The sequence below is a fragment of the Electrona antarctica genome (genome assembly GCF_951216825.1).
Source record: "Electrona antarctica genome assembly, chromosome: 23".
Taxonomy (NCBI): Eukaryota; Metazoa; Chordata; class Actinopteri; order Myctophiformes; family Myctophidae; genus Electrona; species Electrona antarctica.
Window position 1 is genome coordinate 31,069,751 of NC_136804.1, and position 16,204 is coordinate 31,085,954.

A 16,204-nucleotide genomic window follows, 5' to 3' on the forward strand; every position below is an offset into this window, starting at 1 on the left:
GTTGCGACCCCTCGAGGGGTCGCCAAATTATTTTGGGGGGTCCCCAAATTATTTAAAAAAAAAAAAGTTTTTGCAACTGAATGGCTGTAAAGTGGAAATGAAGAGTTTAGATATAGTACACATAGTACATGCATTCACCTTCCCTAATGATTATGGTTTCAGTATTTATTTATGGTGTATTGTCTCTATTATTAAGGTTATTGTAGCAGTCAATTTATATTGGGGGTCGGGAGGGGGCGGTGCGGGGGTCCCGAGACGTTGGCAAAGCATTTTCGGTGGGGTCCCCGGCCAAAAAGGTTGAGAACCCCTGGTCTAATGTAGAGATAGAAGCCCTTGGCTTATGGCAATATGGCCAGGCGATCACATTTATCAAATGCTGAAGGTTACACGCGAAAACACTGCAGTGTAGGCTAGAAAATAGAGTGAGAGAATGGAGGTGATTGGGTTCCATCGCACATTTGAACAAGTCACCACACAGAACGTACATGGAAAGTGATCATAGGACCTAAAGCAGGTTTCACACAAATTGTATGAATTTCTACGAATTGCTACGAATGGCACTAGGTGTCACATGGACGGACCACATCAGAAATGTGGACCTCTATGGGGACCTACCACGGGTCACGGACCCGTGTTAGGTCAGAGAGAGAAGAGAGAGAAGGATGAAGCTGGTAGGGTACTGCGTCAGGCACCCAGAACTTGAGGCAAGTAAATTGACTCTACTCTATTAACCCAGGGCAAAGCCAGGAGGGGAAAGAAGTGTACCACCTATGTAGACGTGCTGCGGCGCGACAGCTTGGCTGACAACACTGAAGAGCTCAAGAACCTGATGTTGGATAGGAAATTGTGGAGGGCAGCGATCCAGGAATCCCAAGTTGGTGTTGGCTACCTCACTCTCGCAGCAACTAACTAACTAATTCATTTCACTTCTCTCTTTCTTTGCATGTATTGTATTCTGACCTGGGATGCTGCGTGGTTGGTCTTCCAGAGCATCATCATGTCCAGGCTGGACAAGAGGAGGAAGGGCGTGTTCGGGCCTCCCGTGGGGAAGAAGTGCGTGATCTTCGTGGACGACATGAACATGCCTGCTCCGGAGAAGTTCGGGGCGCAGCCCCCCATCGAGCTGCTGAGACAGTACCTGGACCATGGACACTGGTAGGTTCACAGCCCCCCATCGAGCTGCTGAGACAGTACCTGGACCATGGACACTGGTAGGTGGACCACAGCAGTGTTGTTTTCGTCGACTGAAACTGAGACGAAAAATGTTCGTCGACTACCTTTTTCCACTGACGAAAACTAAACGGAAACGACATGAAAACTAAGCTATGATGACTAAAACTAAGACTAAATATACTGACGATTTCGTCAGCAATATAGACTAAAATGTTAGGAAGGGACTAGTGGAGAAGAGATCCATATAAGTCATGTTACATTTTCCCCTTGACCTCTCCGGTATACCACCGTATAGGTACGATCTGAAGGACACCTCCAAGGTCACCCTGGTGGACCTGCAGCTGATCGGGGCCATGGGAACTCCCGGGGGTGGGAGGAACGCGGTGACGCCGCGCCTCCTGCGCCACTTCAACGTGTGCAGCGTGGTGGCGTTCAGCGACGACACCATGGTGCACATCTTCTCCAGCATGGTGGACACGTACCTCCGCAACAACCGCTTCCCAGCGGAGTGCCTCGCCGCGGGCAAGAACATCGTGGCCGCCACCATGGAGGTGGGTTCTCAGAAAAAGACACACAAACGATTCTATATGTGACTCTTTTTGATACAGAGACAGTCATGGCGGCAAGACTAAACTGTTCAGGAGAGGCTAGTTGCCACCCTGCCATTCACTTAATGATTGTTTCTGTCAGTGGTGCTCAACCTTTTTCATGTCAAGGACCCCCAGAATTATCTGTATTTGGCCACCGACCCCCATCTGAAAATGTGTTTTTCCAGGGACCCCCCCAGAAGCAAAGATTTGAGTTAAAAACTTCGCTCTGAAAGAATATACGTTCAAAGATTTGCGACACATTTTCACGATTTTTCAAAAATAGCAGATATACAAGCTCAGATCTATGAGCTTGTAGATCTGCTATTTTTCAATAGCTAAAGTATAACATAATGCTTAAAACACCAAAAGGGGTTCCCGCCAAGAATGGGTCTAGAACTGTCGGACTCGGAGCTTTGGTGTGTCGGAAACTAAAGCCTGTACCCGTTCCCCACCCCTCCAACACTGTTTCTTATCCCCACACAAGGTGTACAAGAAAGCCATGTTGAAGCAGTGCTCCCCACCCCTCCAACACTGTTTCTTATGCCCACACAAGGTGTACAAGAAAGCCATGTTGAAGCAGTGCTCCCCACCCCTCCAACACTGTTTCTTATGCCCACACAAGGTGTACAAGAAAGCCATGTTGAAGCTGCTCCCCACCCCTCCAACACTGTTCCTTATCCCCACACAAGGTGTACAAGAAGGCCATGTTGAAGCAGTGCTCCCCACCCCTCCAACACTGTTTCTTATGCCCACACAAGGTGTACAAGAAAGCCATGTTGAAGCTGCTCCCCACCCCTCCAACACTGTTTCTTATGCCCACACAAGGTGTACAAGAAAGCCATGTTGAAGCAGTGCTCCCCACCCCTCCAACACTGTTTCTTATGCCCACACAAGGTGTACAAGAAAGCCATGTTGAAGCTGCTCCCCACCCCTCCAACACTGTTTCTTATGCCCACACAAGGTGTACAAGAAAGCCATGTTGAAGCTGCTCCCCACCCCTCCAACACTGTTTCTTATGCCCACACAAGGTGTACAAGAAAGCCATGTTGAAGCAGTGCTCCCCACCCCTCCAACACTGTTTCTTATGCCCACACAAGGTGTACAAGAAAGCCATGTTGAAGCTGCTCCCCACGCCGGCCAAGTCTCACTACACCTTCAACCTGCGGGACTTCTCGCGGGTCATCCGCGGCTGCCTGCTGCTCAGGAAGCAGTCCCTAGGGGGTGACAACACGCGCACCATGGTCCGCCTGTTCGTCCACGAGGTTTGATTGATTGATTTATTGATTGATTGATTGAATACTTTATTAGTTAGAAATGTAAACAATACAGAGTACAGTCAAACACTTCTAAGTCTAAAAGGATATCAACGGAAAAAAGCCCTTGTGGTCTTGATTCCATTCAGGTCCTGGGTATTCAATTCATAATCATGACATGAAACATAACGACAAGATTCAAATCATCACAAAAAAATAATAGAAATCACACCCGTGTGAAGTGAGGGGCGCTCTTATCATCATACATCATCTCATTCTGGCCAATCACAATTTGCGTCCTCACTTTTCCATCTTCACTTTTATGATTTGCATTATTGAGTGGTGTAAACCACTCCAACAACCAGCTTTGTCTGTATGTTTGTGTACCTGTACCTGTACCTGTCCGTGCAAAGGTGAGCATGGTTACTATGGTTAGTGTGTGACGTCACTGACATAGCTGATCAGACTATATAAGACCTTGCACCACTCAGTTCACACGGGTGTGATTTTTTTAGAGGGAGAGGGTCAGGGCATTCCACACTTGGGTGGCGGTGCTGTAGAAGGAGAATTTACCCCATGTTTGTTTTAAAAAGTGGGTGGCACCAGATCGTTGTTCTCGCTTCCTCTGGTATAGGCCTATCTCACAGCATTTCCCCGCCCCCTTTCCACGCCCCCTTTTGGAGCTAGTGGTGTTATTTATTTTGCGGTCCATAGGCTTCCATGTTAAAAGAGGTATTTTCACAAGCCACAAACTACCATTTTGTAAAGGTAAGGTTTATTCTACTTATTTGAGTTGTTATACCATTGTGTTTTCTTCATATTATTATCGGTCTTTGACATTTTAACATTAGGAAATGTACTTAGATTCTCCAGAGAAAAAAAGTGTAAATGTTAAATGACACCAGGAAGTGGGCGTGGAAAGGGGGCTGTGAGATAGGCCTATTGTGGCTGTGGTTGTCACTCACTTTTCTGAGGTAGTTAGTCAGGTATGTGTGTACTGAGGGCATAGAGGGCAAGGCTGCATTTACAATTTTAACCCTAGAACACTTAAACACTGGTGATTTTCACCCGGACCATTATATTATTTTCATAATGTTGCTGATGTCTGAGGTGGGTGGGTCTTGACTTTCAGTACCTTCATGATGCTCAGTGACATCATAGAAGGTAGGTGTTTCCCTGCACACATCCCTGGTTTTTCTACAGGCAGGTGTTCGGCTGAATTTCACCCGTGTTTAGTGATAGTGTGATAGAGAAAAAATCCCATACACCCACAATGGACTTTTTTAATGTTGCATTTTTTCCCCCCAATTTTGACCCCCCATGATAGGGTCCCCCCAATGAAATCTATTTTTTTTTTTATGTGAAAAGTCATGATGGAATTTTGAAGAAGAGTAACTCAAGTTGCCATATTGCTGTACTTCAATATATTTTGATGATTTTTTTTTTACATTGGATAAAATATACCCGTGTTTAGTGATGGTGTAACAAAACATATGTTTAGTGTTCTACGGTTAAATGTCAATCTCAATTCCAGGTGTTCCGCGTCTTCTACGACCGGCTGGTGGACGATGCGGACCGCGCCTGGCTGTACCAGCTGACCAAGGACCTCGTCAGGGACCACTTCAGGGAGAACTTCGACCAGCTGTTTGATCACCTGAAACGAGACGCTAAAGTGAGTCGGACGTTACATTTTAGTCAGGGCTGTCGCCATTACATTACGTACGAATAGGAATTACATTCCTGTTCGTTTAAGTATCAAATAAAGTTGAAGTCATTTTCCGAACCACTCTTAATTAACAGAGATTTCACGTTTTTCAACTACTTCATTGGCAACACAGAACCCAAGTTCCAACAAAGTGATAAATCGGATGGTACACAACCGTTGGTTCTGATCAAGCAATGGTTGGCCGAGTGCCATGTGTTATACTGCCAGGATGTTCTCATCAAACTCCAAACCTCAAACCTTGACACAGAATTTCCGTGTTTCGTTAAAACGTGAACTCAGGTGTGAATCCACATGGTTGTGTGAAAGCAAAAGAACACTATTGGGTGTTATGGTGAATAACAGTGGTGTAAAGCATACATGGGCAACTGGCGGCCCGGGGGCCACATGCGGTTTGTTCCTATGTTCTCAGCTGGTTGAGGAGGACATGCGTGAAGTGATGTTTGTGTCCTATGTTCTCAGCTGGTTGAGGAGGACATGCGTGAAGTGATGTCTGTGTCCTATGTTCACAGCTGGTTGAGGAGGACATGCGTGAAGTGATGTTTGTTTGTTCACAGCTGGTTGAGGAGGACATGCGTGAAGTGATGTTTGTGTCCTATATGTTCTCAGCTGGTTGAGGAGGACATGCGTGACCTGATGTTCGGGGACTACATGAATCCCGACGCGGTGGAGTCGGAGCAACGCCTCTACGCCGAGGTGCCGTCGGTGGAGAGCTTCGGCCAGGTGGCAGAGTTATGTCTGGGAGAATACAACCACACTCACAAGAACCGCATGAACCTCGTCATCTTCCGGTAATATAACACCCGCTTCCAATGTTACGTAAGGGATAATGTATGGCTGCGTTGGTCACTGTTGATAGATAAATCACCGACAAGGTGATTATCAACAATGACCACTCAGCTTGTAGATCGGCTATTTTCAAAACATTGTTTTGTTATACATTTGAAAACTAGAAATGAGACATTCTGCATAATGAGTACTTTTACTTTTTGTAAAAAAAATTGACGCCAATACTTTTGGTACTTTTATCGAAGTACATTTAGAATTCTGGACTTTCACTTGTAACAGAGTATTTCTACGTTGCAGTAACACGTGAGTATTTTTCCCCCCCACCACTGTGTGTGTATATAAAGCTACGTGCTGGAGCACCTGTCGCGCATCAGCCGCGTGTTGAAACAGTCGGGGGGCAACGCCCTGCTGGTGGGGGTGGGGGGCAGCGGGCGCCAGTCCATCACCCGCCTGGCCACCTCCATGGCCCACATGACGCTCTACCAGCCCGAGATCACCAAGAGCTACGGCATGAACGAGTGGAGGGACGACCTCAAGGCAGGTGGAGTTTGGGGTGGTACTCATGTTTCCTATATTAGCCTGGTTAATAAACCAGACCGAATCAGCCGTTGGCAAAAAATAAATTGCCTACCGCGACAGTGTTGTGTGATATTAGTCTGGCTTATTAGCCAGGCTATTCCTATATAACTGTATGAGCACTGACGAAGGTCTTAGGACCGAAACTTTTGCACTTTAATTGCACTTTAATTGCACTTTGAGCATGATAAAACAAAAGGAAAAATGTTTCCCTAAGTCTCAGTTTATAGAAGTTTTTACTTAATTTTGTTATACAGTGAGCGAGTCGTGTTCTGTCAAGTTTTCCTGTTTTTGAGACCACCGCTCCTGTAGTTAAGTTTGAAAAAAAGTTTTCAAACTTAAAAACAGTTTTATCAGTGCTTCGGAGTTTGGGGTGGGCAATTTTTTGAATAGTAATATTGAAAATACAGATTGTCAAAAAATGTGCTTGTCAAAAAACCAACGACTAGTTTTCCAACAACAACATCCTGTCTCTCCTTCCTCGTTCTGCAGCTGCTGCTGAAGAACGCTGGGGTCAAAGGTCAGCGGACTGTGTTCCTGCTGACCGACGCGCAGATCAAAGAGGAGGCGTTTCTGGAAGACGTGGACAGCCTGTTGAACACGGGAGAGGTCCCCAACCTGTTCCCCCCAGATGAGAAGAGCGAGATCATGGAGGTACGTAAGAGGTCCCCAACCTGCCCCCCCCCAGACGCGAAGAACGAGATCATAGAGGTACGTAAGAGGTCCCCAACCTGTTCCCCCCAGACGAGAAGAACGAGATCATGGAGGTACGTAGTGCTGCACGAAGCACGATTAATCGAAAAAAGATCGCAATCTAGATTCAGACACCTAGGCGATCTCATTTCTAAATTTGAGCAAGAATGGTGCAGCACTCGTTGGCTGTCCAATTCATTTTAGTTACTTACACTTTGCCGCCCTCCCTCTCTCTCTCTCTCCCTCCAGACAGTGCGTCCTTTCGCCCAGGTTGGCAACAAGACGCTGGAGCTCAGCCCTCTGGCGTTGTTCGCATTCTTCGTGACGCGCTGCAGGGAGAACCTGCACATCGTGGTGGCCTTCAGTCCTATCGGAGACGCCTTCCGAAACCGACTGCGGCAGTTCCCTTCTCTCATCAACTGCTGCACCATCGACTGGTTCCAGGTAACAGTTCCCTTCTCTCATCAACTGCTGCACCATCGACTGGTTCCAGGTAACAGTTCCCTTCTCTCATCAACTGCTGCACCATCGACTGGTTCCAGGTAACAGTTCCCTTCTCTCATCAACTGCTGCACCATCGACTGGTTCCAGGTAACAGTTCCCTTCTCTCATCAACTGCTGCACCATCGACTGGTTCCAGGTAACAGTTCCCTTCTCTCATCAACTGCTGCACCATCGACTGGTTCCAGGTAACAGTTCCCTTCTCTCATCAACTGCTGCACCATCGACTGGTTCCAGGTAACAGTTCCCTTCTCTCATCAACTGCTGCACCATCGACTGGTTCCAGGTAACAGTTCCCTTCTCTCATCAACTGCTGCACCATCGACTGGTTCCAGGTAACAGTTCCCTTCTCTCATCAACTGCTGCACCATCGACTGGTTCCAGGTAACAGTTCCCTTCTCTCATCAACTGCTGCACCATCGACTGGTTCCAGGTAACGGTTCCCTTCTCTCATCAACTGCTGCACCATCGACTGGTTCCAGGTAACAGTTCCCTTCTCTCATCAACTGCTGCACCATCGACTGGTTCCAGGTAACAGTTCCCTTTTCTCATCAACTGCTGCACCATCGACTGGTTCCAGGTAACAGTTCCCTTCTCTCATCAACTGCTTTACCATCACCTGGTTCCAGCCTGGTACACCTAGCCTGGCCCAGCCAGTGTGCTTTCTGGTCTAGAGGGGCGGGTGCGCTTGGAGCAAGCACTGGAGAAATATTGGTTCACCGATCAGTCTGCCCCTCTCCCCAGCAGCGGCGAAAACTGACACTGTCACTCTACTGCACTGTAGTTCACTCCCACTCCTAGACCAGACCCTTTAATTTTTTTAGCCGAATGCGAATGCAAATAAAAGCCTGGATACCGAGACTCAGGCTACAGGTACACCCAATAGAACCATCTTATGTACTGTGCATTTTTTCCTGCAGGAATAGTCCTCTGTTCTCTCCTCCTGTCATGGCAGCCGTATCGTATCGTATGTGGTGTTGTGCTCTGACGGTCCTCTGTTCTCTCCTCCTGTCATGGCAGACGTATCGTATGTGGTGTTGTGCTCTGACGGTCCTCTGTTCTCTCCTCCTGTCATGGCAGGCGTGGCCGGAGGAGGCTCTGGAGCGCGTGGCCAACTCCTTCCTGGAGCCGCTGGAGATGAGCCCACACGAGCGGCGGGAGATCGTCCCCATCTGCAAGACCTTCCACACGTCTGCCAAGGAGCTCTCACAGAGGCATGATGACATTATCTTCTTTATATATAGAGCTGTCCCAAAGGCATGGCATTACCTTCTTTATCAGGTTTAGCAGGTCGAATAATGATCCATGCTTCGGTGGTTCAAATCCCGGCTCCTCCTGTCTACATGTCGAAGACACTGAACCCCACATTGCCTCCAATGAGTCGGTCGGTGTGAGCTTGCCACCATTGGTGTGTGAATGTGGGAAGTGAGGGCCCTGGGGTTGAGTTTTTCGCCGCTTCACCTCCCAAATTATGAATGAATGGACCATTGTAAAGCACTTTGAGGACTTGGAAAAGCGCTATAAAATTGCCATTCGTTTACAGTAACACTTCTGTCAAGGAGCTGTTACAGAGGCATTACCTTCTTTGTCCCATTTAGACCTGGAACGCATCTGTGTCACTTTAGCTTTTAAGTTTTAACCGTTATTTTATACTTTAGATATTGAAAAAGATCAAGCTTGTAGATCTGCTATTTTTGAAAGATCGTGAAAATGTGGCGCGAATCTTTGAATATATATCCTTTCAACGCGAACGTTTTAACTCATATCTTTGCTTCACGGGGGCTCCCGGCCTGGAACAACATATTTTCAGATGGGGGTTGGCGGCCCAATACAGATAATAATTGCGGTTCTTGACATGAAATAGTTTGAAAACCACTGATATAGAAACAACGTTTTTTCAGGAAACGGTCATGATTTAGAAGACATTTATAGAACCACTGCTTCATACGCCACCCTTCCTATGCCCTTAATGAGTGAAGCTATGTTCTGATTGTCAGGTTCCTGTCAGAACGGTGTTAATTTAATGAATAAAGCTATATGTTGTGATCTGGTCAGGTTCCTGTCAGAACTGTGTTAATGAATAAGGCTATGTTGTGATCTGGTCAGGTTCCTGTCAGAACTGGGTTAATGAATAAGGCTATGTTGTGATCTGGTCAGGTTCCTGTCAGAACTGTGTTAATGAATAAGTCTATATGTTGTGATCTGGTCAGGTTCCTGTCAGAACTGGGTTAATGAATAAGGCTATGTTGTGATCTGGTCAGGTTCCTGTCAGAACTGTGTTAATGAATAAGGCTATGTTGTGATCTGGTCAGGTTCCTGTCAGAACTGTGTTAATGAATAAGTCTATATGTTGTGATCTGGTCAGGTTCCTGTCAGAACTGTGTTAATGAATAAGTCTATATGTTGTGATCTGGTCAGGTTCCTGTCAGAACTGGGTTAATGAATAAGGCTATGTTGTGATCTGGTCAGGTTCCTGTCAGAACTGTGTTAATGAATAAGGCTATGTAGTGATCTGGTCTGGTTCCTGTCAGAACTGTGTTAATGAATAAGTCTATACGTTGTGATCTGGTCAGGTTCCTGTCAGAACTGGGCCGCCATAACTACGTGACGCCCACCTCCTACCTGGAGCTGCTGGCGGCGTTCCGCATGCTTCTCACACGCAGACGAGACGCCGTCATGAAGGCCAAGAGGAGGTACACCAACGGCCTGGACAAGCTGGCCTTCGCAGAGTCTCAGGTATGTCTATGTCCTTAAAACCCATTCAGGACGGGAACCCCTTTTTGGTGTTTAAAGCATATATATGTTATACTTTAGCTGTTAAAAAATAGCAGGTCTACAAGCTATTTTTGAAAAATCGTGAAAATGTGGCGCAAATCTTTGAATATATATATTCTTTCAGAGCGAACGTTTTTAACTCAAATCCTTGCTTCTGGGGAGGACCCTGGAACAACATTCAGATGGAGGTCGGCGGCCAATGACATATCTTTGGGGGTCCTTGACATGAAATAGTTTGAGAACGACTGACATAGAAACACAGGTTTTTCTGAAAACTGTCAGGATTTCGAAGGCATTTGTAGAACAGTCCTCAGGTCTAAATGGGTTTTAATGAGTTCCGCACTACTACTTATGACTGCATGACTCTGATTACATTCATTTTGATACCATTACAGAGTATTAGATTGAGTCAAAGTAGCGATAGAAGTAGTGTTGATTTTGACAGCAAATTTAGTTTTAGTTGTAGTCTTTTGAATAAAATTCCATTTAGTTTTAGTCATACATTTCTTCAAATGGCTGGTTTAGAACAGCAGGGAAGTAGGTTTAGAATGTAAAATATAATAATTCAACATCATGGGCTGCTCCTTTCATGCTGTCTCACAAAACAGATTGTGGTCGGCCAAACAATAGTTTGTACTAATCCCTATAATTATCAGTCAAGCAGCCTTGGCATGGCCAGACTAATATATCACTGCGTACAGTGGCGATAGACACTAGGGGGTGCTAGAGCGCCACCTGCCCTTGCCCTCTGGACAGCAATGTGCCCTTTATTATTATGCCCATTCTTGATTAAAATAAAAATAAAGCTTCTAATATATTATTTATGCCCCAAAATCTATAAATCTCACACTATTAAGGCAACCGTCCGGTTCAGGTCGCTGCACAATTAAGGTGCCCTTTTTTCACTTGAGCACCTGCCCCTCTAAATGTCTGTGCACGCCACTGACTGCGTAGATATTAGTCTGGAACTTCGGAAGATTTATTTCCAAGGGGGCGGGGTCAAAGTCAAAGTCGTACGATTAGTCACAGATGTTACCGCAGTGAAATTTGTTCCAGCCCTACAGCAAAAAAAAGGTCTCGCTTTGAATAGTTTGATTGGTCACCCACAACTCTGGGGTGAGCGAAATGTAATTAAAAGCTGAGTTTTTCCTGGGGAAGATTCGTCTAGTTTTCCAGGCTATTTGAATGTCACTGTAATGTCAGAACGTCTCTCTGTAGGTGAATGTCACTGCTGTGGTGTTAGCCTCGGTACCCAGGCTTTAATTTCCGTTCGCATGGCTGTCTCTGCAGGTGGGTGAGATGAAGAAGGAGTTGGTGAACCTCCAGCCCAAACTGGAGCAGGCCAAGATCGAGAACATCAAGATGATTCAGGTGACTGAGTGCTAATTGCTTCATTGAAGGTTAATAGTGGAGGAGCTTAGGGAGAGCTCCTCCACTATTAGCTAAATCATTAGAGCATGCCCTGGACTACATCTGTGCAAATGTGCTGCTTTTAGACGAATTAACGCGAAATATATCCTCAACTATATCCACTTTCAACCCCACATTGATGTAACTGGCGAGTTTGTTTTCCACCCCTGCTACCTTCCTTCCTTCCTTCCTTCCTTCCTTCCAGGTGATTGAGGTGGAGTCTGTGGAGGCCGAGGCTAAGACTAAGGAGGTGCGCGTGGACGAGGAGGCTGCCTCCATCAAGGCCGGCGAGGCCCAGGCTCTGAAGGACGAGTGTGAGAGCGAGCTGGCCGAGGCCATCCCTGCGCTGGAGGCTGCCCGCACCGCCTTGAACACGCTGAAGGTACTAAGCGCCCAACCAGGGCTTTGATTGTATTATATACACTAGCCCTTACCCGTTGTGAGATATTGCCCTGAGCGCATTTTTAATTCACTAATAAATTCATTATTAATCTATAATTTGTTAAATTGGAAAAAGGGCTTCGTTAAGACCTCCATATTATTATGGTCAATGCCTGTGTGAAAAGTGGGAGCGATTGGTGCTGGCAGTGAGGAGCTACAGCAGTGTTTCTGACACACATTCAGACACACATTCAGACATTTGGTTAATTATAGTTAAGTATTATAGTTAAGTATGAAGTATGATGATATGATGATATGATTGTGGTCCCAGAGATAGAAATGGGGGACTGTAGCCTAATTCAGGTCAAACCGGGTGCCTGTGATATGAAAATGGTTGAAAATCACTGCTGGAGCTGTAAAAGTCTTCTCTTATGGGGGTCCTTGACCTTGGCATATATGTTCAAATGGGGGTCCGCAGGCTAATGAGTGTCATTTTGGGGGTCCTTGACATGAAAATGTTTGAGAACCACCTGTTTAGATTGTGTGACAGGCAGTCTTCTCCTTCCTTTCAGCCATCAGACGTGACGATAGTGAAGTCCATGACAAACCCTCCAGAAGGGGTGAAGCTGGTCATGGCAGCCGTGTGCGTGATGAAGGACATCAAGCCGGATAAGATCACTGACCCGTCTGGGACTGGACAGAAGGTTAATGACTGTACACACTACTACAGCACACGTCATCATCTAACGTGTGGCATTTTAAAACTTTGCTATCACTTCACATCATTTTGTTTGTTTGTTTGTTTCAGATCGTTGACTATTGGGGTCCAAGCAAAAAGCTTCTGGGGGACATGAACTTCCTACGTGATCTGAAGCATTACGACAAGGATAACATTCCAGTGAGTTCTAATTCCACTTCATTCCTAAACGTCTGTATTTATCTTGTGTTGCGTACCTTAACCCAGTCAGGACAGGAACCCATGTTATACTTTAGCTATTGAAAAATAGCAGATCTACAAGCTCATAGTGCGGCACTCGGTGCCGCGCTATGAGCTTGTAGATTTGCTATTTTTGAAAATCATGCAAATGTGGCGCAAATCTTTGAATATATATTCTTTCAGAGCAAACATTTTGAACTAAAATCTTTGCTTCTGGGGAACATCATAGTTTCAGATGGGGGTCGGCGGCTTATTACATATATTTCCGGTGGTCCTTGACATGAAAATGTCTGATAACCACTGATATAGAAACATCGTTTTTTTTTCTTCCTGAAAACTGTCATGATTTAGAAGGCATTTGTTAAACTATAGTATCTATCTCTCTCTCTCTCTCTGTCCATATCACAGGTCCCGGTGATGCAGAAGATTCGCACCAAGTACATGAACAATCCTGACTTTGACCCGAGCAAGGTGGCCAAAGCCTCCTCCGCTGCAGAGGGCCTTTGCAAGTGGATCCAAGCCATGGAAGTGTACGACAGAGTGATAAAGGTACAATGACCTTGAGGCCAACACATGGCAGGACAAAAGTGACGTCAACAGCTATAAAAGATCTGTCTCAGAAGGTCTTCTCAAACTGTGATATCTCAACAATAATGAGGTGTAATATAATAATGAATGAAAAAAATCATTGAATTTTTTTATTTTTTTAGCTTTTTTTTTTGTGTAATATGATGTCTGTCGAGTGGTCTAATATATGCACAATATGTTAAACATTTGTATACAGATGGTCACGGAGAGCTGACACGTTGCTGCAGTAGGTCTAGTGTGCTTTATTCAACTGTCCCCCGGTGCCCCCGATACAAACGTTCCTACCACATTATAAGCCAATACTACAGTACAATGTCTTGGTCCACACACTTGGTACTTCTGTCAGAAAGACACCCGTGGCTTCAGTGTTCGGTGCCACTCAAAGTGAGGGAAGCCCTCTCCCCTACTATGTCTGGCAGAAGCCGAAATCACACCTGATTTCACCCATGATGTGCGCCTTCCTTTCAGGTGGTGGCTCCAAAGAAGGACAGCCTAGCGGAGGCCCAGCGCTCGCTGGCCTCCACCATGGCCCTGCTGGAGCAGAAGAGGGCCGAGCTGAGCGAGGTGGAGGACCACTTGGCCTCGCTGAGGAGAACCCTGGAGGAGAAGACGGAGGAGAAGGCCCAGCTGGAGCATCACGTGGAGCTGTGTGCCCAGAAGCTGCAGAGGGCAGAGAAGCTGATCCTCAGCCTGGGTGGAGAGAAGACCAGGTGAGAAGCTCTGATCCTCAACCTGGGTGGAGATATAAGACCAGGGTGGAGAGAAGACCAGGTGAGAAGCTCTGATCCTCAACCTGGGTGGAGATATAAGACCAGGTGAGAAGCTCTGATCCTGACCCTGGGTGGAGAGAAGACCAGGTGAGAAGCTCTGATCCTCAACCTGGGTGGAGATATAAGACCAGGTGAGAAGCTCTGATCCTGACCCTGGGTGGAGAGAAGACCAGGTGAGAAGCTCTGATCCTCAACCTGGGTGGAGATATAAGACCAGGTGAGAAGCTCTGATCCTGACCCTGGGTGGAGAGAAGACCAGGTGAGAAGCTCTGATCCTCAACCTGGGTGGAGATATAAGACCAGGTGAGAAGCTCTGATCCTGACCCTGGGTGGAGAGAAGACCAGGTGAGAAGCTCTGATCCTCAACCTGGGTGGAGATATAAGACCAGGTGAGAAGCTCTGATCCTGACCTGGGTGGAGAGAAGACCAGGTGAGAAGCTCTGATCCTCACGCCTGGGTGGAGAGAAGACCAGGTGACCAGAGCCATCTACTAGAAGAGTTTCGATATAGAGGGGGCAGAAACCGAGCGCTCTTCATGCAGCCTGAACTGAGCCAAGCTGGAGTTGGAAAGCACGTGTGCAACATGGCAACTGTTTTAGCGTATTGTACAGTAACAACTAAAGTCTCTTTAATGTTGTGCTATTACTCCAAACAATCTAAAATAAAGGGATTTAAGATCATTAAAGCTGGGCTGTTGCCTGAGTCCAATGCACTTCTGCCTACTTCCGGTCCAGGACTTGTCCCAGTCGCGAGTCCCCATTCTCAATAGAAGTCTACATCATGAAGTGAACGCAGTTTGTGTAACTCTGTCTATATCTAAGGCTCTGCAGGTGACGACAGCATATGAGATATTTCATTTGGAGCTTTTCACTTTGCCTCTCATTTGTGGTTAGTGACATTACGTCAGACCACAGCTGATCAGGCTATATAAGACCTTGCACCACTCAGTTCACACGGGTGTGATTATTTTTTAAACGTCTGGCTTTCGGAATTACGTCACATGGCAGCAAAGTCTATGGACTTTTAATGTTTGTTTAGAGCATTTACAGAGAGAGAATTACAAGGCAGACTCCCCTCACTTCACACGATACAGCTTTTTGTCCTTAACTCGTGTCACATTTGCCATTGACAATGAAAGGAGAATTTACGTCATATGTGTCTGAACAAATCGGCTTTTTGTGGCAACACAAACATTAAATACCATTGACAATGAATGGAGAATATATGTGGACGAGCAAATCGGCTATTTTCTTCTTATACACAAAGATTACATTCCCATTAACAATGAGTAAGAGTGCACCCTCACTTCACATGGGTGTGATTTTCTATGTGTAGATGGTCTGAAGAGGCCGAGGAGCTCCAGAGCACCTACGACAACCTGACTGGAGACGTGCTCATCTCTGCAGGCGTCCTCGCCTACCTGGGAGCCTTCACCGCTGGCTTCAGACAGGACTGCACCAAGCTGTGGACCGGACTCTGCCAGGTGAGGAATGCACCAAACTGTGGACCGGACTATGACCGGACTCTGACAGTTAGTCTTATTGACTAACTCTAATCCAGTGATTCCCAAACTTTTTAACTCAAGAACCAAAAAAATAATTTAGTCATTTCACGTGCGACCCAAACTAGTGAAAATAGCTTGTAGTTTGGCTATATTCACTACTTCTTCAGTCTGACCTTATTGAACACCATATCTCCTTCCTGAAGGCAGCAACCTATATACTCTCCATACAAAACATGGCTAGTATTAGAGGTGATATTTCTTGCAAACCTTAGGATGCTGTTAACATACGTGGATGTATAGAGTCTCTGAAGTGGTTGTCCAACAATCTTTGAACAAATGTTTAGTTGTTGCAGCATTTGTGACTTTGAGGCTACAGACAAACATCCATACCAGGTGGTACTACAGTACTGAAGAACACTCATAATAACAATAAGTGGAAAAACAAAAGAAGAGTCCGTCTACTAGCACCAAAGGATCTTAAACGGCGAAGGAAATAGATTCTTTGCTTTGTTTTCTTACACACTGATTCAATCTGATCTTT

At 46.0% G+C, this 16,204-nt stretch overlaps 1 protein-coding gene and 1 long non-coding RNA gene across 2 annotated transcripts in view; both read left to right on the forward strand.

Moving 5' to 3' along the window:
* The window catches only part of LOC306916580, a 144,595-nt gene that overhangs the window by 72,883 nt on the left and 55,508 nt on the right, over positions 1–16,204 (forward strand). The window lies entirely within an intron of this gene.
* LOC306916577 (dynein axonemal heavy chain 12-like) overlaps positions 1–16,204 on the forward strand; it is a gene marked incomplete at its 3' end in the record, with an annotated part of 94,759 nt that overhangs the window by 49,294 nt on the left and 29,261 nt on the right. The window contains exons 42-58 of the mRNA XM_079494500.1: positions 989–1,155; positions 1,469–1,724; positions 2,861–3,025; positions 4,551–4,688; positions 5,349–5,530; positions 5,873–6,065; positions 6,597–6,758; positions 7,047–7,241; positions 8,379–8,512; positions 9,872–10,034; positions 11,364–11,444; positions 11,689–11,865; positions 12,437–12,568; positions 12,673–12,762; positions 13,210–13,350; positions 13,858–14,099; positions 15,495–15,642. Of these exons, the coding sequence (XP_079350626.1) occupies positions 989–1,155; positions 1,469–1,724; positions 2,861–3,025; positions 4,551–4,688; positions 5,349–5,530; positions 5,873–6,065; positions 6,597–6,758; positions 7,047–7,241; positions 8,379–8,512; positions 9,872–10,034; positions 11,364–11,444; positions 11,689–11,865; positions 12,437–12,568; positions 12,673–12,762; positions 13,210–13,350; positions 13,858–14,099; positions 15,495–15,642 (2,766 nt within the window). The remainder of the gene's footprint in view (positions 1–988; positions 1,156–1,468; positions 1,725–2,860; positions 3,026–4,550; positions 4,689–5,348; positions 5,531–5,872; positions 6,066–6,596; positions 6,759–7,046; positions 7,242–8,378; positions 8,513–9,871; positions 10,035–11,363; positions 11,445–11,688; positions 11,866–12,436; positions 12,569–12,672; positions 12,763–13,209; positions 13,351–13,857; positions 14,100–15,494; positions 15,643–16,204) is intronic.